General features: G+C 40.1%; 1 protein-coding gene across 2 annotated transcripts in view; it reads right to left on the bottom strand.

Moving 5' to 3' along the window:
- Nucleotides 1–27584, bottom strand: part of drosha (drosha ribonuclease III) — a 138173-nt gene that overhangs the window by 32464 nt on the left and 78125 nt on the right. For both annotated transcript variants that reach the window (XM_081601525.1, XM_008396408.3), the window contains exons 23-25: nt 25601–25671; nt 15514–15558; nt 5658–5815 (exon numbers count right to left, since the gene is read on the bottom strand). In XM_081601525.1, coding sequence (XP_081457651.1) covers nt 5658–5815; nt 15514–15558; nt 25601–25671 — 274 coding nt within the window. The remainder of the gene's footprint in view (nt 1–5657; nt 5816–15513; nt 15559–25600; nt 25672–27584) is intronic.

Genomic DNA, 27584 nt, shown 5'->3' with positions numbered 1-27584 from the left:
TCTTTGGGATTTAAAGCAGAAGCTCATATTTACTGCAGTAGAAGTTGAGCGAACTATTTATAGTTTGGAGAATCATTAAGATATCTTGATGAAGTAAAGCTACGGCTAATGAAGCTTTCAGATTCCTAATTGTTGTAATAATACTCACTAAAGCTAAAAGCTACTCAAGCTATAAATTACCTAGCTGTAACTTATAAGCTAAGTACCAGGCTAGCAGCTATGCAAGCTAATGTCTACTAAAACTGTCAATTACTCAAACTTAGAAGTACTCAAGTTAATGGCTACTTGGACTACACCGTTACAACCTTTTTAGGAAAGTGGTAATTCAAGCTAATGGCTACTTTAGCTTAGACTATCACCACTCAATGAAGTGGCTTATCCAGCTGGCAGCTACTTAAGAAACTTCTATTCTTTCTGAAACTCCGCCTCCAGGAAGTCATGAACATAGTTTCTCTATTAACCCTTTAACAACCTTTTTACCAGCGTTTCAGTGAGAAGCAGCTCCTATAAGGCGTTTGCTAACTGCTGCTGGCTAGTTTGAAGGAGCTGAGTGGTGGGGAGGAGTTTTGTCCTTGGAGGCGGGGCTAGGTCCACCCAGGTGTTTTGCACAGCTGAATGTTGCCATGGACATGATAGGATTTCTCAAACATGGATGAAAAAAGGTTTGTTTTTGAGGAGGGAAAGCTAAAAAAAGAAAATAAAAAAGTCGATTTTACATGACGTTGCTCCTTTAAGAGACAAAACTGCTAAATGTTGGTTCAACAGACTGCTAAATAAGAGAGTGTACTTAGTTTTTCCTTAACATACTGTAAAATGTTCACTCCATCTTTGCTTACTGAATAATTAAACTGGGATCTGTGTGTTTTTGTCCCTCTGAAACATTTCCAGCTACAATTAAATTGATAAATAACCGACTTTTAAACTTCCCGTTTGATACGAAGTTTACCGCATTAGCACCGCAGGAGGATTAGTCCATTTAAAAAACTGGAGAGGAATTAAAGTCGGATGCAATTTGAATGTTTAAAACCGGAAAAATAAAGAAGTTGATTTTAATTTAAAGACTGTAGTGGAGCTTATGTAAGAGCGGAGGATAAGCTTTAAGTTGGAGCCACTTTTCTTCCCCTTTTACTGCGTCTTTGAGGTCCAGGACGGCGAGCCGTTGGGGGAGAGGGACACCGCTTGATGCCCACATTAAAAATAATCAGAGGGCTTCTTAATGAAAAGGCTCCGCCACGGCTCATGAGAGCGTGAAACGCCGAGGCGGAGAACGAGCGAGACTCGGGAGAAATCCTCCCCAGACTTTCAGGGTTGAACGTCGGAAACACCTGATTTCTGAAAACCCAGAGCCGCAGGACGAGAGGGGAGCGAAAAGATGCTGATTTCACTTCCAACAGGAGGTTGAGGCGGGCAGGAAGCAGCGGGGTGACAGCCAGAAAGGAAGTGAATAAGGGGAAAAGATGGAGGACAAAAAAAGGAGGAGATAGAGCGGGTCAGAGAGGAATGTGTGCAGCTGCACAAAAGGAGCCTCCTTTATTCGCTTCAGCGACAATTCTCCAGAAAAGCTGGAGGAAATTGAGGTAAAGTGTGGAGCCGAGGTCTTTATTCACCTTTGAATTTGATCTAAAATGCCTCTAACAGCACTTCTGAGCAGGCAGAAATAAGGCCGCCCAATCAAAAAGAAAAGGCCTCTCCATTTTTTTTTCTCTTTTCTTTAAAATCATTTTCCTCGTGGCTCTGAGGAAAATAATGTTCTGGTTCTGTATGGACACTTGTGTCCAATTCAAGTGCAACTACTTTGGGCAATTTGTTGGCTGGGAATTGAGAGTTCTTTAGAAAATGTGCAGCGCATAAATAAACACTCGACTTCATCTGAAGTGCAGTGAAAACGTATTCACCCCTCCATTACAGATTTATATTGTTTTCACTTTTTTGGTCACATTTTTGACACTATATGGTGTAAAAATAAAATATCACTTTTCCTACCAGACACAATTTTAATCTAAACTTTTTTCTGTTCGATTTCTTTTCTAAAAAAGAAATGACAGAAAATACTTCTAAAAAGTGACATTCAGTTGAAAAATCCCTATTCTGTTTTAGGGCCAGGCGAAGATTATTTCTGTTTAATTACAAGAATATCATGTTTTTAATTTAGCCAGAATGTGGCTGAAAACTAACATTTTGAGAAATAATCCCTTAGAAGGAGGAACTGAGTCTGCAGTCGACCTTTTTTTCTTCATTCTTCCAGATATTGTCAAAATTACTTGGTAAAATTGTGTTTTTGCAGCGCTCCACGACTTCTCCTGTGTTTCTTCTTGCATCTTCTTCACCATGTAGGTCAGCTTGTCCTCCAGCCCTCCTCAAAGTGAAAGGCCAAAGGTCGCCCGCCGTCCCATCTCCACATCCTTCCTTATCGTCTGACTCTCCTCTCCGTTCTCTGACCTCGTTCTGCGCTCCATCTCCACACCGTGACCCACTTCGCCGCGACCTTTGGTCCTCGTGGGCAGCCGTCGCTCGCTGTATTTGGGTCAACGCGCCTTCGGCTACCAACGAGCTGATGAACATAAATTAAAAACGTATCGGCTCTTTCCCCTCTCGTTTTGCTGCAGGACAGGCGATCGGATTCGGCTGAAACAAGTAGAAACCTTCGCCGTTGAGTTGGAAAATATCGCTTACAACCTTGAGTTGGAAAGTCCTCAAAGTAAAGCTCAGGAGGAGACAAAGCTCTGGACCTCTAATCAACTCGACTGACCCCGACTGGAGAGAGGTTTGACATTTAAGTGATGGATTAGAGCATGCTCAGGAGTGTGTGTGTGTGTGTGTGCAGACGGTGTGCACTAACACACAGAGAAGTGTCCTTGTGGCCAACCTAAGCAAGCAATTACAGAGCGCAACCTGCCAATAAGATATCAAACGCGCGCTGCCAAGCCTAATTTGCTTTAGCTGTCAAACCCACTATTGTGTAGAGTTGGAAAGCTCCGAAGTGAGCCGAGCGTCTATTGCAAATAAGCCTCTCCAAGTCTGAATGGAGGAAAAAATAATAAAATTCTGGAGGAGAGCCTCATTAGCCGGAAGGCAGGTTAATGAAAATTGAAATTTTTTTTAAAATTACATGGTATGAATAAATGAGGACAGCTACACAACAACGACAGATCAATTCCTATAGAAAGTTTGCAACTTTTTCCCCTCCGACTATCGAATAAACGTCACGGCGCAGGAAGGAAAAAAAAAAAAAAAAAACCACACATTTTCAAAGTCAGGGGCGTTGCAGCACTGCTGCGAGACGCCGCAATTAACAGAGAAAAACAGAGCAGAAACCACATGTGCATGGCCGCTCTCTCCCTCTCTGAGCGCAGCACGCACCGAGGATGTATAGCGAAGCCAGCCTTAATTAAATCTGCATCAAAAAGAATGATTTAAGTAAGACTCCAAGAAATCACTAGGTGGACTGAAGCACGACAGCGAGGGAGACAGACAGAGAGGGAGAGAGAGAGGAGTGAGAGATGTGGCTGAAATAAATGAAAAGAGAAAACCTTCAGTCCAGGACAATCCAGTGAATCAAAACCGCATTTCCCATGGGGCATTGGGGTTACAGCCTCGCAGTTAGGAGACAGAATACAGATATGGAGGCTTAAAAGTCTCCTGGGTTTTGCTTCTATTGGACGGGATCAGGCCTGCTGCCAGAAAAACAAAAAAGCATAAAAGGTGCGCCGTCTTTCACCTGACAGGACGTTCAAGATGAGCTGGGAAGCAACTGGTCACATTCACTCAGTTACATTTACCCCAAGTAACCTTTAAAAATAACTTTAAGGGGTATTTTTACTACGCTGTCCTTTTTACTTGAATAATTTTATTATGAAGTATTTCTACTCTTGAGTAAAATTTCTGGATTTTTGACCCACTGATTGACAAACTTTACCAGACACAGTCCTGCAGTTTTTGTTTTAATTTAATATTTGTTATTGAAAGAAACTGATTTGGAAATTATTTTACTTATAATATAAATTATTGTCATTTTTGTTCTTAAAATACCAACATTTTCCCTTGACTTCATATTTTGGTTTGTCTGATGACGTAATTATTAGCTTTGATCAGTTACTCAGTACTTGAGTTGACTTACTAGAGATGTGCCGATCAGGTGTTTTCCTGCCGATACCGATACCCGATACCGATCACATAATTATTATTTTTATTTTTTTTATCATAAACACTATCGGTTACATTATGTGGAAAAAGGAACCATGAATTCACCTTAATTTAGACAAAAACTTGTTTTTAATAACTTTTTCCAAGAAGAAAACTAAACAAACAGGCATTGTGCAAATTGTACTGCTATCAGTAATACTATCTTTAACAGACTGATAACATATGGAGGCTCTGAAGAGGCTAAATAATGCAAAGAGCCAAAATAAAACCTCTCAACATTGCCAAAAAAATTCAAGTATAAAACTTAACATTGAAAGGCAAATACAGGATCCATTACAATAAACAATCCAGAGTTACTGAATGAAAACTTCCTGATAGCATGGCGGCTAGCTGGTTACTGCTAGTTCTGAGTGGCTGTTTCTGACTGAGCGGAGTAATTATGCAGAGCAGGGAGGAGATCGATTATTTTTTTAGAGATTATCTGTCTCATGTTAGGACAGTGAAAGTTTTAATACGTATGTAAAATGTATTTTTTTAGATTAGATGCTGCAGCTTTAAGCAGAGGTTTGGTGTGAGAGTCACTACCAGGTGGAGAGGAAGCGGCGCTCCGTCTGTGAAATATTACTACCTGTAGCGTAGCAGTGGTTCAACAGTGAGAGCAGAACCAGCGTCTTACATTGCAGCTCGAAGACTTAAATAATTTTGCGGGTTATTTGTTTAGCGTTCTGACCATCATGCTAATCCGGGTGAGTGTTTGTAGCTGTGCGCTGCTTTACCTGCTATCTGATCCTCCATATGTCTTTTTTACTGCAGTGAGCCTCGATGTAGCCAAACTCCGTCAAGTATGGCATTGTTTATATGTCGTATTAGCTTCGTTGTGTTGATGCATTTTGACGTGCTTCAATTTTCCGCCGCAACACGCAAACTTCCCCATTCACTCAGTGCGTTATAGTTATAGTTCCACATCGCTTAGGATTTGTTGCTGCGCGTTTGGGCAGAATGAAGGAAAGAGGAGACCAGCTGCACAGGCAGGCTGAGAAATGAGATGCAGGTGATCGGTATCGGCAACAAGAGCCAATGATCGCCGATCATGCACTTTTTCACGAAAATCGGCCGATTATGATAGGTGGCCGATCAATCGGCACACCTCTACTTTTTACTTGAGTAAATTATGTTTTAGTTTTAGTAAAGCTACTCTCCCTTGAGTAAAAGCTTGGACCCTATATTCCAATTAATTGTGCTTGAAACCCCTAAAACTGTCTGTATTGTTGGGATTGCTATTTTTACTATTTTCTCCTCTAAGTTTTCCAAAGAGAATATCAATAAATTTAAAAACACGACTAAATGCAGTTACTGTGAGCAGCTTAGAGATACAAATCACAGTTTTAATGTAATTCATGTCCTAAAGAAGCACATCACAAACTGTTCTAGGAAACGCCGTAAGACAGACCTGGTCAGATGAAACCTTCACAGGCTCTTTGTGAGTAATCATCTATAGTCGGCAGTTTACTCACAGCGTGAGGTGGTTGAAGCCCACTGTCCTCAAGGTGAACGCTCGGGCCAACAGGCGGACATGCGTGAACAAAACTCCGATAGAATCCTCGAAGCTGGTGAGTTTCTGAAGAACTGGAGACGTTTCAATCAGCTGCCGGTCCGACTGCGGCTCCTGCACCTGGTTGGAGAGACGACAGATTGAGAGGTGAGGCTCAGAGACGGAGGAACGAGGTCAAAGGTCATGAATCTGCACAACCTCCATGTTGTTGAACATCAACAGAAAGACAAAAATAAATCCATCTGAATGCACCAGATTACTGATTACAGTTCTTGTTCCGACGACTTTTAATTAAGAAAAAGAGACGAGAGTTAGATCCTCAGGGTCTGAGGTCAAAGGTCATCAACCTGAAAGACGAAGACGACTTCAACCGTCTCTCCTGATCTGAAGACAACAGGTCAATCTAGAACCTGTGGAAGGACTACAAACATCACTGGGGTCCAGAAAGGTTCTGGAGACACAGAGGGGAAACCCGGGTTTCACTTTGGACCCGTTAAACCTTAGCATCAGACAGATGGTGCTGATGGATGAATGGATGAAAAATAACTGATTAAAGGATGGAAGAGATGGCATGAAAGTGGAATCGGATGGATGGATGGATGGATGGATGGATGGATGGATGGATGGATGGATGGATGGATGGATGGATGGATGGATGGATGGATGGATGGATGGATGGATGGATGGATGGATGGATGGATGGATGGATGGATGGATGGATGGATGGATGGATGGATGGATGGATGGATGGATGGATGGATGGATGGATGGATGGATGGATGGATGGATGGATGGATGGATGGATGGATGGATGGATGGATGGATGGATGGATGGATGGATGGATGGATGGATGGATGGATGGATGGATGGATGGATGGATGGATGGATGGATGGATGGATGGATGGATGGATGGATGGATGGATGGATGGATGGATGGATGAGTCCATGCCTCCTTTCAGGCGTTCCTCAGTTGAAACGGTTTTTACGCTCAGATAGCCCGCTGGGCTGGTGATGAAGAAGAAACGTCTTCATCATATAAAACCCTTCCTCCCAGTCCTCCCAGTGCCGTGCTGTGCTTGGTGCCGTTTGCATATTTTTACCTCTAATCAAACAGAAGAGCTGCAGCAGATGGAGACGCTCAGTCATTCAGTCAATCAGCTCCTTTTACCTCTCTGGCGTTTCTTACAGTCGATTCATCTGGTGACTCACTAGTACAGAAAGTCACCTGTTCATCAAAGACGAGGAGCCACCGCTCCAATTAAAAATTATTTTGGTAATCGATTAATGGTGAAGAAAATGGCTTATCCTACAGATTTTTCATGCATTGACTTAATCCTTTTATGATATAATATCAGAAACACATTAAGAGATGCAAACAAACTCTTTCCTCAACTCTCCTGCGACTCTAGATTTGTTTTTTTTATTATTTGTTTTTCCTTTGTGTGGTTCCGGGCACTGACGGTCTGACGGAACAATACCGACCGTGACATTCGCCGCGCTCCTCATGAGCGTCGCACTAAAGCTACAGGAAGGTTAAATAAGAAAAAACGTTTTATTGATTAAAATGCTATAATGTTCCTGTAGTGAATCTGCGCCGAGTGAAACTAAGGAGTTTTGGCCAAGACATATTTTTACACACAAAGGTGTTTTCTTCTTTGTACAGCTTTGGTTTAATTTTTCTTTTTTAGCAAAATTGCCTTTGAGTGTACGCTCTAGTTAATTATTAAATCACTAAATTTGCTGATCTCAACAATTAATCACGATTAATTGTTTGAGTAACTGTGACTTTCATTGTTATTTTGCATGTAATAAAGATAAAATGCATCTCAGTCTTTCACCACAATATTTGCTCATGACCAAGCTCATCAAAGGAGGAATTGTGATGCTTAAACAGTCAAAAAGTGTAAATAAGTAAATGCATGCAGACGTTCTTACGGGGGCATTAATTAAGCTGCTGGAATCGTCTAATTGGTCTCTGTGTGGAGCAACTGTTAGCTTGACCAACACATATTTTCCAGAAGAAATCCATGCAATTTCTCGAGGACATTCAAAGATAACTGAAGCACATTTATCTGACCTTCTGCTGCTTTGTTCTCCCAAACACACCAGATCAAGGCTCTTCAGAAGATCCTTTATTTTCCCAACATTTCTTTTTGTCTGCGCTCTCTTAAAGCATCATTTTTCAAAGTCTCCCATGGCAAGCCGGCGAGCAGAGATGTATTTTTAAACCGAGCATTTTAATTGGAGCGCTGCCGGTAATGTCATGGTTCCATCTTCCGGCACGTACCGAGAAACATTTCATTCCTGCCTCTCTCTCTTTTTTATATATATATATAAATTCCCTCTGTTAATTAACGCGAGGCGTTTAAATGTCATGAATCACAACTAACAACATCTGACGAGTTCAGGACTCACAGGAGCTGGCTACCCTTCAGGGGGAATGGCCAGGAGCAAGGCTTCAAACGAAGCAAAGAGAGGATGAGGAGGAGAGGGGGGGGAATCAACAGAAGCAATGAAGAAATAAATAAATATAAAAATGCTTGAAACGCCTTCAAAGCATCACTTTCAGAGTCCAAAACGAAGGAGGAATCAGAGCTGCGGCACTCGTGTACCCCCCTGATAAACCGAAGGAGAAGTTTTGTAATCCGCACTCGACGTAAATGACGTTCCGCTAAATTATTCTGGAGAGCTTGTCTGTGCGCTGGGTGTTGGTGGGATCAACTGGAAACACGAGGAAGTGCCTGTAAACCGCGAGGCGCCCCACATCCCTCCGCAGGGCGCGGCGGTGGCAAGCCCGGCGCATGCCAAAGATGTGTGCACGCGCAATTACACATGCCGTGGCGAGCTGCCACCGCCGTCAGCTCAAACCTCATTAGGGCAGCTCCTCTTTCACTTCTTCCTCCCCGTCTTGGTGGGGAAGGAAATTAGGTTACACCTTGTTACCCTTCAGCAACAATTTCTGGGCTTCATGTTGTAACTTTGGGAGCTTTCAACACTCGTGAAAAAATATGTTTATAATGACGAGGGAAGAACGGCTTTAGATTGTTTCAGATTCCAGCGTGTGATGTTTCTTCGCGCACACACAGAGGAAAAGACGCCAGAAAACCAGGAGAGTCTGGACCAGTTTGGATGCAAACTGGTAAAAAGTGATGGAACTGATGGAGATCAAACCTTAGTTTTAGATCCGCTGCATGAAAAGACCAAACTTTGTCACGTTACGCGACATTAAAGGTGACCCATCATGTTTCCTTGAACAGGTTAGAACAGATCTACGTGAGAAAACATGTTAATTACATTTTAAAAAAAAAGAAAATCATTGTTAGATAATGAGACTTTAGTCGAGATGTCTTAGGACCTCTTTACTTTAAGTCCAAATAAGATGCACTCACATGGAAATGGGTGCAAACAGAAGCAAAACTATACAACCGTACAGCTTTGAAAAGCAGAAGTGGAGCCTTCTGCACAACCAGAATACAGAAAGTGGTTTCTGGATGGTAATGCAACAATAAATCACGTCCAGCAGCCACTGAACAGCGGTACAACCAGCTGACCAAAGGTGCTGGAGCTTTGCTTCGGTTGCTAGGTAACGGGGGTGGGCTTCTTTAAGGTTGCTAGGTAACGGCTCAGCGCCCGTTGATTGTTACCTCAAATGTTTGTGAAATGACTCATTTTCAAAGATAAACTTACTGCCAAAACCCGGCTGGGTGGTTTAGTGCAAGCGTTTGTTTTCAGAAGCTGTAGAAACCCAAACGGAATAGAAAAACCTGCAAACGGTTAATTTTGCATAAAGTGTCCCATTAACCCAGACTAAACTTTTCCTGTCCAAGGTCGGGTGAGATTAAACAAATTCCTTCTACTTTCTAGATGTGAGGATGAGGATGTCAAACTTTTCTAAAGACATATGTTCCCTGTAGTTTGGTACAATTGCCTTAAAACTATAACTTGGCTAAGTTTTAGGGCATTTCCTTCCAAAACAGCGCGATCCCGCAGAGAGAACCGGTTCTGGAACAGGTTTGGGTTTTGCCGAGAGCTGCTGGTCGTTGCATCACCAACAGGGAAACAACAACAACAACAACAAAAAGATGGCGGACATTTCTTCGTCTTCTGTTTGACCGGCCAATGGCATCACTTTTCACGCCGATTTTAATGATCCAAAATGCCTTCGTAGTGTTCTTTCCTCTTCTTTCCACATTTAAAGTCTCCAAAATTGAAGTTTTTGCCCCTAACGTGATTTTCCATGTTGCTGCTCGACTCCTGGTTTCTTCCACTCCGAGTGGCGTTTCAGCACAACGAGGTGCAGAACTCATTTCACTGAACGCACATTTGTATTGCACATTTCGCCAAGGCAATCCAACGTGCTTCACATGATGAAGACACAACATCACACTGCAGTGTTGCAAAGAAAGCAATGAAAAACTGGAATGCAGATTAAATCAATGATGTTCCATTTAAGGCAACTCAAAAAAGAAACGTGTGTTTAGCCTTGATTTAAAAAAAGAGGGTGAATAATGACTCTTTCATAGCTTCAGCAAACTATCTTTACAAGGTCTTCTGATTTGCTTCTGGGGTTGATTTTTTAATAATTTTGGTATTGAACAACCACACGGCTCCCAGTTAATTCATAACTATGAATGATAATGAAGCTTGGAACTAAAATTTCAGTAAAGTACGAGTGAGTTTTGGCTTTCTGAGGCGAATATCTGCAGTTGAAACCAGACGTTTACACACAACAACTAAAAATAAAAATGATTTCAGAAAAGTTTGGTCGGATTTAACTGTGAAGAGAGAGAGAAAAGGTGGATGTGTCTTTTTATTTGGTGCATATGAACGAGGTTTTAAAGGTATTTGTGCACAATTATAAGGAAACTTAAAAATAATAGATTCATAAGGTGGAAAAAAAACCTACGGATTTTCATCTTTAGCCTCTTTGCTGGCGAGTCACGCACTCAGAAACTTCAACGTATGAAATGGAGTTTTGTCCTGCATTAAAAATCACGGTCTTCATGAATGATGCAGACTTTTTCCTGTTTTGAGCTCCATTCATCTGATCCGTCAAGAGTTTCTGTCATCAATTAGAGGTGTGCCGATCGATCGGCCACCGATCATAATCGGCCGATTTTCGTGAAAAAGTGCATGATCGGTGATCAGCGATCACGGCCTCTTGTTGCCGATCACCTGCATATCATTTCTCAGCCTGCCTGTGCAGCTGGTCTCCTCTTTCCTTCATTCTGCCCAAACGCGCAGCAACAAATCCTAAGCGATGTGGAACTATAACTATAACGCACTGAGTGATTTGGGACGTTTGATTGTTGCGGCGGAAAATTGAAGCAGGTCAAAATGCATCAATACAACGAAGCTAATACGACATAAAAACAATGCCATACTTGACGGAGTTTGGCTAAATCGAGGCTCACTGCAGTAAAAAAGACACATGGAGGATCAGATAGCAGGTAAAGCAGCGCACAGCTACAAACACTCACCCGGATTAGCATGACGGTCAGAAAGCTAACAAATAACCCGCAAAATTATTTAAGTCTTCGAGCTGCGATGTAAGACGCTGGTTCTGCTCTCGCTGTTGAACCACTGCTACACTACAGGTAGTAATATTTCACAGACGGAGCTTCGCTTCCTCTCCACCTGGTAGTGACTCTCACACCGAACCTCTGCTTAAAGCTGCAGCATCTAACCTAAAAAAATACATTTTACATACGTATTAAAACTTTCGCTGTCCTAACATGAGTCAGATAATCTCTGAAAAAATAATCGATCTCCTCCCTGTTCTGCATAATTACTCCACTCAGTCAGAAACAGCCACTCAGAACTAACAGTAATCAGCTAGCCGCCATGCTAACAGGAAGTTTTCATTCAGTAACTCTGGATTATTTATTGTAATGTATCCTGTATTTGCCTTTGAATGTTAAGTTTTATACTTGAATTTTTTTTGGCAATGCTGAGAGGTTTTATTTTGGCTCTTTGCATTATTTAGCCTCTTCAGAGCCTCCATATGTTATCAGTCTGTTAAAGATAGTATTACTGATAGCAGTACAATTTGCACAATGCCTGTTTTGTTCAGTTTTCTTCTTGGAAAAAGTTATTAAAAACAAGTTTTTGTCTAAATTAAGGTGAATTCATGGTTCCTTTTCCACATAATGTAACCGGTAGTGTTTATGATAAAAAAATAAATAATAATTATGTGATCGGTATCGGTGATCGGCCCTCATGGGTGATCGGTATCGGCAGGAAAAAACACCAGATCGGCACATCTCCAGTCATCAGTCCATAAAACCTTTGAAAAATCTGCCTTCAGATAGTTCTGGGTGTTCGGTTTTCCGCTCTGCCTTACCTTAAACTCTGAACAACGTTGCATTTCTGGAATACGAACGATGGAGAATGGACTCCTCGTAGTTTCATGTTTGATTCTTCTCAAGTCTTTGGCAGCTAATTAGCATTTTTTTTTGCATACTTACAACTAAATGTTTGATGTTCCTGTGATCACACACCCATATATTAGCAATTTTAAGAGCGCAGCATTCCTATGAAAGCCTTTTTTCCACTTTTTGACATTTCAGTCAGTCAGTTTTTTGGTTCATTTTTGCCTGAGGAAGAGAAGCTGCGTAATAATTATGCACAACTTAATATAAGGTATTGATCTCCTTGGACCGTGTCCTCCATCATTAAACAAATCCACATCACCTGCCATGTTTAAACCCAATAAGTATTCACATTTCTACAGCTTGAAGTTACTGATAATATAGTCAAAGTGAACACCTGCCTAAAAATTTTACACTTCATCAAATAGAAAAACTTTTGGCAATACCAACCAACCTAAAACAATAAAGATTTGGTCTGATTAATGTCAGATAGAGATACAATCTATAAAAATAGATCCGTTTCCACTGTCAGGTCTTCAGGGTTGAGCAAAGTTATACAAGCAGTTGCAGGTTTCCAAAAGTTTAATGTCGCAACCAAAGCTAACAGCTAACCAAGCTAAAATTAGTTAGCTAATTAAGTTAAATTGTTAGCTCTCCAGCAGCTGGTGAGCTATTCAACTAGAGTTACACACACTCAGAAAGTCTCATTGCTAAAGCTTATGAGAGCAGCTAAGCAAACAGCTACTGGAGCAAACACACAATTAGAGTGAATAATGACACTCGCTTTACAGCTTCTGCAAACTATCCTCAGAGTCCTTTGCTTTTCTTCTGGGGTTGATTTTATTTTATTTTTTACAATTTTATTATTGAACAACTTCACTGCTACTGGTCAATTCATCATGATAATGAAGCACAGACCAAAATCTTCAATAAAGTACAAGTGAGTTCTGGCTTTCTGAGGTGATTATCTGCAGTTGAAACAAGAAGTTTACACACAACAAATAATAAAAGTACATCCACCGTTTTTTCCTCACTGTCTGGAACTAAATCAGACACAATTTCTGCAGTTTAAAGTCAGTTAAACTAAAATACAACTAACATAAGCTAACAAACAGTAGCTATTTGAGCTACAATGAACTCAGGTCACTCAAGCTACCAGTTAATCAAGCTTAAGGTTATTTAAGCTAACAGTTACTACTCACACTATCGGTTACTCGTGCTGCTAGCTAAACAAACTTAAACTCACTCTTGACATCATCCTGATAAGATAAAGGTTATTTATGCCAACAACTATTACTTAAGCTAAAGGTCACTCATGCTACTAGCTAAACAAGCTAAAACACACTTATGCTATTAGCTAAACAAGCTAAAACTCATGATATTAGATAGGCAAAATGTTACTTATGCTAACCACTACTCAAGCTAAAGGTCATTCATGCTACTAGCTAAACAAACTTAAACTCACTCTTGCCATCATCCAGATAAGCTAAAGGTTATTTATGCTAACAACTATTACTTAAGCCAGTGGTTTCCAAACATTTTCTGGGCCCCCCCTATGATTACAAATGGCTGGCTGGTTGAACGACGTGTGTGTGTGTGTGTGTGTGTGTGTGTGCGTGTGTGTGTGTGTGTGTGTGTGTGTGTGTGTGTGTGGTGGGGTGGGGTGGGGGGGAGGGGGTGGGGGGGATTGAGGATTCTTAAGAGACTCCCTGTCTCCAACTTTTTTGGGGGCAAAATGAATCGTAGCTGGACATAGACAACAACACCAGTAGTCTACAGGCTACTTATTAACAAGCTTAATGTGCTGTATTGATATTAGCTAGTCATCCTTTAGCTAGCATTATCTGCATCCAACAGCTTTACTCAACTCAGTCTGTTAGTTTGGGGGAAAAACTGTGAAAAGTTCTTTGCGTTTTGCTGCCATGATTCTAACACACCTGTGTAGTTCTGCACAGCAGCAGCAGGTCTCCTTCACTGCCGCACAGGTGTAAACCCAGCGCGAGCGTCGTAGCGCTCATGTCTCATAGCCAATCAAATTAAATCTTATTCATTCTAACGTCTATTAACAGATACTGAACTTAACATTTACCCAAACATAGTAGAGAAAGCTAACAAACACCCTGTGTATATAAAAGCAAATAAGAATCAGTAAAAGCTACTTATATGTGACTCAAGCTAACAGCTAGCTACAGTACAAACAGTTATGGAAGGTAGCCACAGCATAAAAACAGCTAACAGCCATGGCAAAAGCAGGTATGGTAAAAACTACTCAGAAAATGTTGTATTGTCTAAAATAAATCTCAAATGGTTAAAAGTTCTTATTACTTTTGGATCCAGAACTCACTTTGAGAAAACTTGAGTTCAGGTCACGTACAAGAACTGGACAGAAAAAAAGCTGGAAAAACAACAGCTTCAGAAAACTTGTTGAAGTATTGATCAAAAGCAGTCCCAGAAAAATAAAAAATACACACAAAAAAAAATGTAAAGTTATATACGATGCTGATTATTACTGAGCTTAAAGGGCAGGATGCTATCAAGCTGCCATGCAGTTGGAGCAGTTTACCAACCCAATGTCAGGGGACCACCCAGAGGAGACAGCAGCAGCATCCAGTGCAGTAATGAGGCTCCTGCTCTGAAGTGGCTAATGGAAGCAGACCTCGCACCGCAGAGCAGTGGCGGGTCGCGGGGTGGACCCACGGGGCTGCATGTACTCACTGCTGGGGACGGTGCAGCTCACTAGGAAAACAGAGTGCTGGCTGCAGTCGGTTAATCCTGAGCCCTGACAAGCTCAACAAAAACACCCAGGCTCTCTCTCTGAGTCTTTAACATTTAGAGGTGACAAATAGACGGATGAGGAGCCACACATGTACAGAAACGAGCTATTTTGGGCCAGACATGTAAAAACAGACATGTGGAAACGCTGAGACACTTTATAGCACATGCACTTACAGAGCTTAAACCCAAATCTCTGAGAAAGAAACGCTTTCTTCCTACAAACACATCAGAGAGAAAGATGCCTGGCGGTCCCTGGAGACCTCATGTGATTCGGGATCGTAATCCTGTTATGGCATCTTTGATCTCGTCTTCCAAATTCTAATTTCAAACAAACACTGCTGACATGTTCAGTGTTTCTTCGCGGAGCGTGGCAGTCAAAGCACAGCAGAGACGGTGACGACGCGGAGCGAGTGAAAGGGAGAAGCAAAGAGTGAAATGTTGCTGAAGAAGAGTAAATCAGAAAGAGGATTAAGGTCTTGACCAAAACCGGAAAGCAGCACAACAAAGCTGGTGGAAAACACTGACAGTTATAAAATGAATATCAGCCGTTGCAAAAAATAACAGCCTATGGGTTACCAGGAGACAATTTTCTCCAAATGGATGAGGTGAGTTTTAATGAGAGGCAACAGAAACCAAATAAACATCAATAATAAATCGCATCTCGACCAACCTGCAGGGGGTGAGGTGGGTAGTGGAGCCAGACCTCCCGCAGGTCCTGTGAAGACAGAAACAAAGACGAGGAGTAAGGCAGAAGAAATTCATGGCGTGAGGGTCTTCCAAGTTCGAGGCTATAAATAACACGGTTATAAAAAAGTAAACAAATTAGGAAATTATGAATGAAAAAAAATAGACTGAGGGTGAAAAAGTCTGATTGCTCTTCAAAAACTAATTTAAAACACCTCGGTTCATCTTTCAAGCAAAGGGAAAATTACGAAAAGGATGTACGTTATATTTGAAGGTTGGTTGTGTGCAGTAGTTATCAGCAAAACAAATGATAATCTTCACATCAGCATTCAGACTGACCTTAGTTTGAACGATCCAAAATAGCATTGAAGTAGCTAGTAGCTACTTCAATGCTGTTTGGTGGAAATAGCTCTTTGTTTTTAGCTTTATACTAGAAAACAGTTACTTTAAAGCTAAAGTATAAAAGATAGAAAAAGCTAAAAGTTATTTCTACCATCAACTCAAGCTAATAATTTTCCTACCAGCATACTAGTTGTTGGCCTAAGTATGCTAAATGCAATTATTGCTAACAGCTACTCCAGTAGGATTTTTTAAAATGGTAATAGTTATTTCCACTGATGGATGCTGAAGCTAACAGCTAATCCGGCCAGCAGCTATTCGTGTTTAATGCTACTCAAGCTAGGTGATAATAGAGCTAATTATTTGCTTCAACAATTACTTATGCTAACAGTTACTCAAGCTAGTAATTAGAAAAGTGGAGCAGATTTAGCTGAGCGCTCATTAGCTTGTAACCTTTTTAACAGAGTAGCTGTTAGGAAAGGTAACTATTAGCTTCATAGTCCCATAAGAATATCTGTTTTTCAAAAAATCTTTCTCCAGAGTTTGTACACAACATTCAAAGCGACTTTGTTGAATGTGCATATTCTTAGCAGAATCATGCTAACAGCTGAAGCAAACACCTTTTTCGACCATTAACTATTTACGCTACTCAAAGTAACAACTTTTCCTACCAACATACCGGCTGTTGGCCGGAGCATGCTAAATGCTATTACTGCCTTAGCTTCTCAAGCTAAAAGCCACACAAGCTAAGATCTGCTAGCACAAACAATTCCTTGAGCTAACAATTTTTTTATCCCGATCAAGGTTTCTACTAATGGATGCTGAAGCTAATAAGTGGCTATTTATGTTAAATCAAGCTAGATGCTAAGAAAGCCAACTATTGGCATCAAAAACTACTTGATGTCAATTTTCCCTCTGGGGATTAATAAAAAACCATCCACCTTGGTGCAGCAGGTGGAGCTGAGTTCCCTTTACCCTGGTAGCCTTTTAGCCGATAAAGTCGTTAGCTTGATATTCCCATGAGAATTTCCGTTTCTCACAAAGTTAGCATGTTCTCTCTGTACCTGTGTGGGTTTTCTCTGGGCTTCCTCCCAGAGTTCAAAAACATGACCGTCTTGTTAACAGGTTACTCTAAATTGTCCTCAGCAGAGGAGGTGTCCCTGTGTTGCCGTGGCAACCCGTGTACCTCCACCTCTCACCCAATGGACACTGGAACCCGCCCCTCCAGAACCGAGCATGGATAAGTGGGTAAAGATAAGTTATTTAATACACATTTTACTGAATGTTTTGAGTTTTAGCAAGTTATTGGGAACAAGTGGTGGTGCAAAGAACCATCCTACAGCTGGTACAACGGACGTCTTTATCTGCACACTATGCATTTCATCTCATTTTCTGATACCGTCAGTACTCAGAACTGACAACGCACTGCAGAGATGGTAAACGGGAGGTTGTGAGGTGCATCTGAGTGGAAAACACAGCATGTTGCTGACAGGCGGGTTGGTAGGCTGTAGCTTTGGGAGGTATATTTTCTCTAGGGAGAAACACACTTTGTCTGGGGAGGCAAATGTGTACAAAAATCAACAAGTTTCTTCAACGTTGCTCAGAGGTAACTTTATGGATTAAATGGAAAAGAGATGGAGGGCTGGGAAAGCATACAGTACCAAGGGAGAGGGGGGAGAGTAAGTGCTCAAGCTGTTGCCAAGGAGAAAGGAGCAAACGGCAGCTTTATGCTCCAACGTTGAGTGATTCATAGTGGTACAGAGAAGTGGACAGGTCCTCTAAAGCACAGTATCACTCAGGTGTTTAAAAGGTTCAAGAAGATAAACTTTAAAATGCAATGGACAGGAGGGTGTGTGCGGCCATTGGTATTGAGTGGGAGCCTCATTTTCTCAACACACCCAGCTGGCAGCCCATCGCCTTGAGCAGCCAATGAAAAATTCATGACGGCGGTCAATACGTTTGAGTGAATGCTTCCTTTTGGTTGCCTGTATCCAAGATTGGGACTGGAGGTGGAAGGCGCCAGAAACATGGCGTTGCTTGTGAACAAAAGACTCTCTGGCTGTGGAGATCACTTAAAGACCATCGATAGCGCCGGCTAATGGATCTCATGTTATCACAGTATTGGTTCTAAAAAACACACACGCGCGACTGTAACGCAATCTAAAACATGTGTGCGCACACACAAGAAGGAACTGCAAAGGGAACCAAAGGAGAGAAACAAGTAGAAGTACATACGAGACGAATCGGCTTGTGATCGGGGTTTTTGATTAAAACTAATCCGCAGGGCGCACACGAGCCGCCCACACTCCACATATAGACCTGAACGGCTAATGTTTCAATTACAGCCATGCTAAAGACAAGGCAGACGATGATTAATCCGGCATCGAGTGGGGCATTTCAGAGTAACAATATTTTTACTCTTTTCTTCTGTCTCTCTCTGCCAGCAGAAGGAAGGTATAATCACTGGGGCCACAAATCATCATGTGCAGCGGCTGAATCACAGCCATTTGGAAGATTTACCTCTGGTTACAAACAAGGGGGGAAAATAGCCGAATGATTATTTCACTGTCATCTGCATAACTTATAATACAAGTGAAAATTATAGGCAAAAAGAACAGTGGTATAGTGCAATCACCTGTCATCTACAGGGGAGATTTAAATATTTTTGTGATGCGAAATGAGACCATTATAAGTCATTTATACGTTTAATGTGGCCCAAATTCAAATATTTTTGAGAAAAATAATCTTTAATGACACCTTTTGTGCTCTACCTGCATTCCTGAACAGTTTTAGCAATTAAAGTCAATATTGGTTGTTTTTATGGAGCAAGATAAAATGTAAAAATATTTATTTAAAATAAATCTAAGTCTACTGGTGTTGGATTTTGTATTTTTCGGTTTGTTTTTGTACAAATTCATTATAATTTTTGATAACCCAATTCAAACTAGATTACTTTTGGTTTGTTTTTGGTGCAAATTCACTAAAAATGTTCTAATCCATCTATTGAAATTGTAGCTCAACAGCAAAGTTAGACATGTCTTCTTCACCCAATAAAAAAAAAAAAAAAAGGTAAAACATTTTTTTGAAAGATTTCGTCGTGGAGTGAGTTGTAGTTCAAATTAAAAACTACTGAAGAAAATACGCCGATGAAACGTGAACGGGTAAGATTTGATCAACGTGTAAAAGTATTAAGGTGGACAAATTTCCTCTAAGTTTTGTCAGTGTAACTGGGTCTATATTAATAGTTTTATGTAACTGGGTCTATATTAATAGTTTTATATTTCCACAAAATGTGTTCTTTTATGTATTTGTCTGCTTCTACTTGACTGTTGCTGTGTTCCTCTGTGTCTACTATAAGAGGTTTGGTCCTCCAACTCCGCCTTATTTTCTTCTTCTTTTGTTCAGGGTCCTCCAGGACTATTATAAATATTAAGTTATTAATTTCCTCTCCCCTTTTGTTATTCGTTCCACTGGGGAGAGGCAAGTTTTATAATCTATTGTAATCCTTTCATTTATATTGTTCAAATGTTTATTTTTCCTTCTGTATTAATGATAAGTGTTTGGATATTTTCATTTGAGTTGCTATTACACCTTTATATCATTTGATGCATGCTAACTATTATTTTGTATAGATCGGGTTGGAGAACTGGAGCACATGCTAGGTGCTAATGCTAATATCTCCCGATTGACAGATTAAATAAACGGAGACCGCCTCCAAACAAGGACTTGATGTCTTGTGGTTTGTTTGATCACTACACAACACACACAACGCAGAAATCCACCGGTCACATCAGCAAACGGTTGACATGTTTTAGTTTTGTTTCTCTTTGTACCAATAACTTTATCACTTCAGGAAGAAAGCAAAAAAACTAAAAACTTTGCTCATATTTGGTAAAACTTTGCAAACTGGGTGGGAGATATTTGCAAAAACACAAAAGAACTACGTTTAGTAAACGCAAGTCTTGAATCAGGAATCAGTTTTAGCTCAAACTTTGGCCTCACAAGCAGCTTGAACAGCCCACAGCCGAACCGGACCGAACCGGACCGCCCCTGGGACCGGAGGCCATCTACCACTTCTTCTCTGACAAGGTCCAATGCTCCCTGACAAATTGGTCTCTTGCTGCAAGCTGTCAATCAATCCATCAAACGCGGTATTGCGGCGGGAAGGTCGATAGAAGATGGCGCTGCTGATCAATACGAACATAAAAGGAGTCCAAAGAGCTTTCTGTCAGCGAACAGTCGAGGTGCCGTTTTAAATTTCCCTACTATGAAATTTCCAGTCCTTGAAACAGTGAAAAAAATCACTTATTTTGTAAGATATTAGTGAGGAAGGACACATTTTATTAGCATATTGATAAAATAATGGTTCTGTTACCAATTCAGGATGAACTGAATCTTTGGTCTGAAGAGTTCACTGCAAAAACACAAAATCTTACCAAGTGTAAATATCTTGGTGCACTTGAATTAAGACAAAACTAGTCATTTTTCAGCAGGACAAAATATTGATCCATTGGCAGATTATTGCAACTACAACACAGGAAAATGTCTTGTTAGAAGTTAAATAATTTACCAGTGGAACTAAAACATTTTTTTAAACTTTTCCCCCCCAACATGTAGCTGAAAAGTTACTTTTGTATGATTTTGAGTGTAGACAGATATTTGCACTAGAAACTAGACAATAAAACTTGGTAAGATTGTTTTTTGGTGCCTTGCTGACTCATTTTTTCCATTTCAGAAACAAAAAAAAAATCTCCATGATGCAGGAAGAGGGATGAAAATGAAGCCAGCTGGAAACCATTTTGTTTATTGTGCCCACCTGTGAAAAAAGAAGCCCGTCGCAACGCCGTATTTCCAAAAAAGTCATTATCCCAGCACCATGGTGACCGCCATAGTTGTCACAGCAACCTTTGTGGAGTTTGGTGTTTGGAGGTGCATGGGTCTGCGCGGCGGTGTTAATGAAATCCAACAGATTAGCCCATGGGCCACCAGAGAGACCATTATTGTGATTGCTCCTAAAAGAGGCACTTCCCTCAGGTCGGAACGGTGGCATTAACGTCTCCGACGCAATATCGCCGTCGAGTCCAGGTTGGGAGCAATCGAGCAGCTTGCCCCTGAAGATGACGCCTCCTGCCTCTCCGTCGACGCTTTAATAACCTCCACAGTAATGTCATTAGCAAATTAGCATGTATTGTCTCCTCCAGGCTTCTGTGTGCAATGAGGCTAGATTCCATCTGAGGCGACATAAAGGCCTGTTGTTTTGGGAACCGGAGCCTGGGAAAGGTGATGTGTGGGGACGGAAATAGACGGTTTGGCTCCTGCTATGAATGCCAAACTGATTAGGGGAAGCAGGGAAACAAGAACAGCGAAGCCAGGTGAGAATTAAACATGGATGTTGGGTGTAATTCAGTGTTTAGATCAAATGTGTGCACATTTTTGTGCCAAGATAATGAGGTAGGACACAAAAATATCTATATTCTTTACTAAAAAACAACATAATAGTTTGACATGAGTGCATCAAAACTGTATTTTTTAAGATTACTGAATAAAAAAAGATCAAGCCTTTTAGAAATACATTAAAAGATGCAATTAATCAGATAATTTTAAAAATAACATGCAGTAACAACATTCCTTGACTGAACGTTTATAAATGATGTATCTGCAGCTAAGACATTTTTTTTTCCAGCATGTGAAAATCTCAGCCTTTTCTAATCGACTTAATATCAATACAGCGTAGGATTAATCTGTTGATTATTGATTTGATTAACCTATTATTGGAAAGTAAAAGCCACTGTTTTCTGTATGCAACATATTTTCTATTTTTGTTCATCTTAAATGCAGAATGTATATATTTTTATACAGTACTTTTTAAGTCTGTAAACTCCAGTTAGCAACTAATCGATTACTAAATTAGACGGTTATTTTGATACTTAATTTATCACAATTATTCCAATTGAGCCGTTTCGGTTAAAATGCTTTTTGATGAGGTATTGATTTATTGTTACTTCTTTACATACGTTTCAGAAATCACTTCGAATTTACTGTGTAAATTCCAACATGGAGAAGCAGCGTTCAGCTTCTATGCACCACAAATCTGGAGCAAACTTCCAGAAAACAACAAAACTGCTGAAACACTGAAAAATCCACCGGCTTAGATTTACTTTTGAGCCATAGTAAATGAAGACTGACCAACATATTTCAGGTGTATTGATGATTCTTGACAAAATGTAATGTTTGTTTATTGGTTTTTACAACTGTTGGTTGTATGATGTCGCTTTCGTTTGTTTTCACGATGCAAAACCAAACTTTGAGCTGCAGTGTTGCTTAAATATCCTATAAAATAAACTTGATTTATTAATTGGAGGGACCAATGGACTCATCCTATACATTTTTATTCAACTTTAATTTTTCAGATTGTGTCAGAGTGTGGTTTTAAAATGATGTCCTTATTTCTCTCCATGTTAACGATTTGCACCAGAACAGGTTCTTCCAGCTGGCGACGTGAAGCGATCCCGTTACTGATGTGGTGTGAAGCGTCTCTCAAGGTAAAGTCACAACAGACAGGAGGAAAAGATGTAAAGATGTAAAGGAAAAGTCGCCGGAGCAGCAAAAAAAATCTCCACTGTTTGATAGAGAAAAATGTAAAGTGCTTCAGTTTCGCACCTCATCTCATTAGTTTCAGTAATGTGCTGAGTAAAGAGCCTTTCTGCAGAGTTGGAGTGGAAGAGCAACAGGATCCAAGCGGCTTGTGTGGATCTCAGTGCCTGGCTGTCCGCCTCTGTTCCCCACCCCCGTAGCCATCGCACCCCGCCACACGGCTGGTGTTTGGCTTTCTGGTCTTTTGTCCATCTGCCTCCTCTCGGCTTTGTGTGACAGAACAGCCATCAGGAGGATTCAGCAGGGGGCTGACAAGCCACACTATTTCAATCCTCCATCTGAATGTCTGAGGATCTCAAACTGGAGTTGAAAACAATCTCAACTTCTTTTCAATTTGTTGCAAACAAGTGAGTCACTCGCTGAATGCAATTTCAGTTCTTTTCCTGCGAGGCGCAGGTAGGATTTTTTTTTTTTAATACTCTCAATAGGTGTGGAAAATGCCATTACTAACCAATTTAAAATTAGTTTTACAAAACTTTGGATTCTGGTGCAGAATGATAGAATTCCCTCTTAGAGAGTCTTTCATACAGAACCAAGATTGGAGAAACGAGACAGAAGGAACGAAAGAGATTGGCTCACGGTTGCATCTTTATGGTCCTTGGGAACTATTGCTCAACCTGAAGACCTAAAGGCCGTGAGGACAAAACAACTTCCTCTCATCATTGATTTCTATTGTCACATTGACTGGACCTTCGTTAAGGAGAAACTATTCAAGCCCCAAGTCTCCTGATTTGATCTTTGACTTGACCAGGGGAAAAGTGAACATGAGGCTGACATCAAAATGACGTGATTTTTGTCATACAGGACCGATTTAGGTACGTGAATCCAACCAAGTAGAACTCTTAGAAGTATTTACTAGATTTTTCAAGAAAAGACTTAGAGAACTACAGATTTTGTTTGTTTTCTGTCCGCTTTACAATGAAAGTTGCAATAATACACACTAGTAACTACAGAAAATGTGAAAATTTAAAGAAGTTAGCTTGATCCTGAATAGCCGTAGCTTGGATAGCATTAAGCCTGACAGAGTAGCTGTTAGCTTTCTTAGAAGTCACTCATCTGAGTTAGTTAGCATAAGAGTTAGCATGATTCTTAGCCTGCTTAGAAACTAGCTTCACCCTCAGTTGCAATTAGCTTGACCTCAAGTAGCCATTAGCTTGCATTAGCCTGAGTGAGTACAGGGTTTCTCCATGTTTCATCAACTCCTTTTTAAGACTTTTTAAGACCACTATGAATAAAAATTAAGACAAGTGCCAAGCTTTTTTGCCTAGAATGTCCATAGCATCGTTTGCAAAAGACTGGCAATAATTTACCTACCAATGGATGCTAAAAGCTAGCTAGCAAGGGTTTGTTAGCAACTAGTTAGCAGTAGCCTCAACTGCCTCGAGTCTGTGCATGACTCAAACTTCATAAGTCAAAGAAAAATAAACTACATGGAATATATGAGAGCAAACAATCCTGCTACAACAAAATTTAATATCTCTGATCTACATATTTAAGACCAACTTACATTTTTGAAATAAATTTAAGACATTTTCAGACCTTAATTTTAAATATATTAATCTAAAAAAATTTGAAGGATGCAAAACTTTCATAGAAGTTAGCTGGACACTGAGTAACAAGAGTATTAGGAAGGCTAAACAAATGCGCAGCACATTTTTCTATTTTATTTTTTAAAAAAAAGAAAAATAGCATTATTTTCCTTCTGCTTCACAATTATGTGTCAAATGTGTCATCTTCTGTCCCATCATATCCCAGCGAAACAACTTTTGTTTCTGGTTGTATGTAGGAAACTGTTCAGTGGGTGTGGTTAGGTTTATGAATAGATGAAACTCCATCATCGCCCACTACGCTTTGTGGTTAGTGATTGTCAAGCTGTTTGCTTTAAAGAAAATAATCTGGATTCAGCAAGACTAAGGTGCAAAAATCATGAAAATTTTAGTTTTTTTGGGTTTAGCAAAGCCAAAAAGAAAAGTTTTGATCTCCATAAATTACATAAAACACAGAACGACCTGCTTTATAACCGTTCTGTTTGCTTTTGTGGGTTTTTCCGGTCCATCTGGAAGCATCCTCCCTCAACTATGACAACAATGCCTCCCACCATCAACGAGGCGTTCATTAATACAGTTTTTCATAAGATATTTTTATGTTTGTATATTTCTGTGATGTTTTTACTGTAATATAAAGAAATTTCAGGGATTTTTTTTTTTTACCTCCCCATCCACATCTGCTGTGCAGCTCTGCAATAAAAAAATAAAGTCTGTTGAAGCGAATCCCTCTTCATACAAACAGCCCTCAACTAAATCGTTTTTCTTGCAGACTCCCATGGCCGCGCGACGACAGTAAAAACAGAAGCAAGGGCGTTTCAGCACTCCAACACATTGGCTGCAAACTCAGAAGAGATTTGCAGTAAATTTGGCCAAGAGCAGAGACAAACAAGGCCAAATGTGTTCACAACTTCAGGGAAAACACACACAAAAAAAATAAATCAGCTCCAGTGCTAAACCTAATGCTGAAATATTGATCTGAATTCTGATGAAAGTAATCCACTCTACAGGGATAAGCATCACTGATACCAATATGAATAAAAAGGTGTTGCTTGCAGATTCCTTCTTTTGTTTTCTGCTGGTTCTGGTCGGGTTGTGCCGGTTCCTGTTGGTGGGCGGCTCACAAACAACCTGAACCGCCAGTTAGCGCCGTACGCCGCTAATTGATTCATGGCGTTTCTGGCCGGGTCGGACGCAAACACCGCTTCCTTCATCATTTATTCATGCTAGCTGATTTTACACACATGCAAACAACAGCAGGTGTCCAACAAAACTATTATCTCTGTTCCAGAATTGTGTTTGTTTTTTTTTTTTTCAAACAATGCTCAGGTTTTGTCCAGATCTTTCAAGGTTTGCCAGAACCTGCAGTGCGAAGGTTTGGCCAATTATTAGGAGGAGGTAATGTCTTCAACTGCAGCTTTCTCAAAAAATAAAGATATGAAGGTATTGGGTTTGCACTGACTTTTTGTTTTTAAGACAAACTTTATTCTATCAGAGAGCAACAAAATGAACCTTTAAGGATGTTTCTGCACTCACCCCAGTGTTGAAAAGCAGTCGTCCGAAAAGCTGCCGGGCCTCCTCCAAGCCTCCCTCTAGATACACAGCCCCTAAAATACACACAGCACCAACATTACACACACTGATGTAAAACGTAAATATTAATACAACTACTACTGAAGCAATTATTAATTAATAAGTTACTAAACAGCCATTTTCTTAAAAACCTGAGTTTACAACAGTCTTTTCATAAAGGATTAGATTTTCCATAAAATGCTATATTTAAAAAAGACATTAAATCTTATTTTGTGTCCGTTGTATTAAATGTATTAAACTCAGAAATAAAACAGGAGCCTCTTAGGTTGCTGAATAAACAGTAAAAAATGAAAAGAATAAAATATGTGAAACAGAAGGATGTTTATACAAAAGTACCATTCGTGGTTGCTCTTAATTTAATACTTAAACTTTTCTCCAAGAAATTTATTAACTCACGTCTCTCAAAATCCACCGTATTTATTGCCATCTTACAGTTTTTCTCCGTTTTCCCTCCACTTTTCTATCGTCATATCTTCACCTTCGTGTCTCGGCGGAATCAGCGCCATTAAGTGATAACTTCAGGAGCTTGTCGAGTGTTTATATTTCAAAACAACCGTTTAAAGTCCATTTTACAACCCACACCGGACGGTTTGGACCGTTTCCTTTTACCGCTCCACCGCCATCTTTAAATCCTGTATCAACAGCTCCGCTCAAGGACGACCAGCAGCGCCCTCTGCTGGACGGCGGTGGAAATACAACACTGTAAGAAGTGGACGCTGTTGGTTAACCGATTGAAACTAATTTTAATGTGATGAAACATTAACCGTAAGTCGATTAATTGTTTGCACCCCAAACACCAACACTTTGATTTTACTTTTTGTCACTTTGCAGCCGAAATATATAAGATATGTGGTATAAATTCCTTTATAGGCATTTTAGTGGCAAACTATCTCAAATAAATCTGCTATATTTTAGAAAGAAATACAGAAAGTCCTAGAAGCAGTCTTCATAGTAAAATAACATTTAGATTTGGGACACTACACATGGGGAATTTGAAAGGACTTGAACTACAAAACAGGATAAATATCTACTTTGAGTGGTGTTGGTGGCAGAACAAAGCAACATAACCTGAAATTCGTTTAATAAAAAAACTGGAAATAAATGATTGATTTGATATATAGTACTTTTTTAAAAGGTAATAGGTTAAATGACCAGTTTTTGTATAATTATCTAATTTTAATTTAATTTACATTTTTATTTTTCATTTCCACTCACTGATGTTAAACTTGTTCACTTTTCAAGTTTACGTGTGATATACAATAATTAAAAATTTATAATGTATATTTAAAAATAGAGCATAGATGTAAATTAGAAGATGACAGTTATACATAGTTAAACAGCAACAGTCTTCAGTCAGAAGCTTCTTTGGAGTTGTTGCAATACTGACTGTTACTGGAGACAATTTCTGTCCACATCACCACCATCCACTGTGACTGAATATATTTGGATAATATTTATAAAAAACTTTTTTTTTTGCTCAACTGGTGTCTTTGTTTCTTTAAGGCATATGTTTTGGATTTATATTAGGGGTATCAGAGTAAAAGGGGACTCTGTGTGTATAAATATGCATTTTTCCCACTTTTTTAGATTTGTAAATGTATAAAACCAATCATTCACTAAATTGTGCTGATTTGTCACACAATAAAACAAAACCAACGGAGCAAATTTCCACCCAAACGCTTCATTTCTGCTGTTCAACATTCCTCAGCTCTTTCCTAAATGGAAAGCAGAAAATTAATTGAACTCAGCAATGAGTTATAATTGCTTTATTAAAAGCAGGAGTGCATTTTTATTGCTTTTTGGCGGCAGGATGACCTCGGGGTTCCTGTGCGGACCCGCCTCCCTCCCACCAGCAGCAGGAGGCGTTTGCATCGGCCACAATGAGATGGAAGTGGTTGAGGTCACACAAACCTGACGCTTGAATTAA

This window comes from Poecilia reticulata, chromosome 20 (genome assembly GCF_904066995.2).
Source record: "Poecilia reticulata chromosome 20, P_reticulata-male-v2, whole genome shotgun sequence".
In the NCBI taxonomy this organism is placed as follows: Eukaryota; Metazoa; Chordata; class Actinopteri; order Cyprinodontiformes; family Poeciliidae; genus Poecilia; species Poecilia reticulata.
Note: the sequence above shows the minus strand (reverse complement) of the source record. Positions and strands in the feature narration are given on the sequence as shown.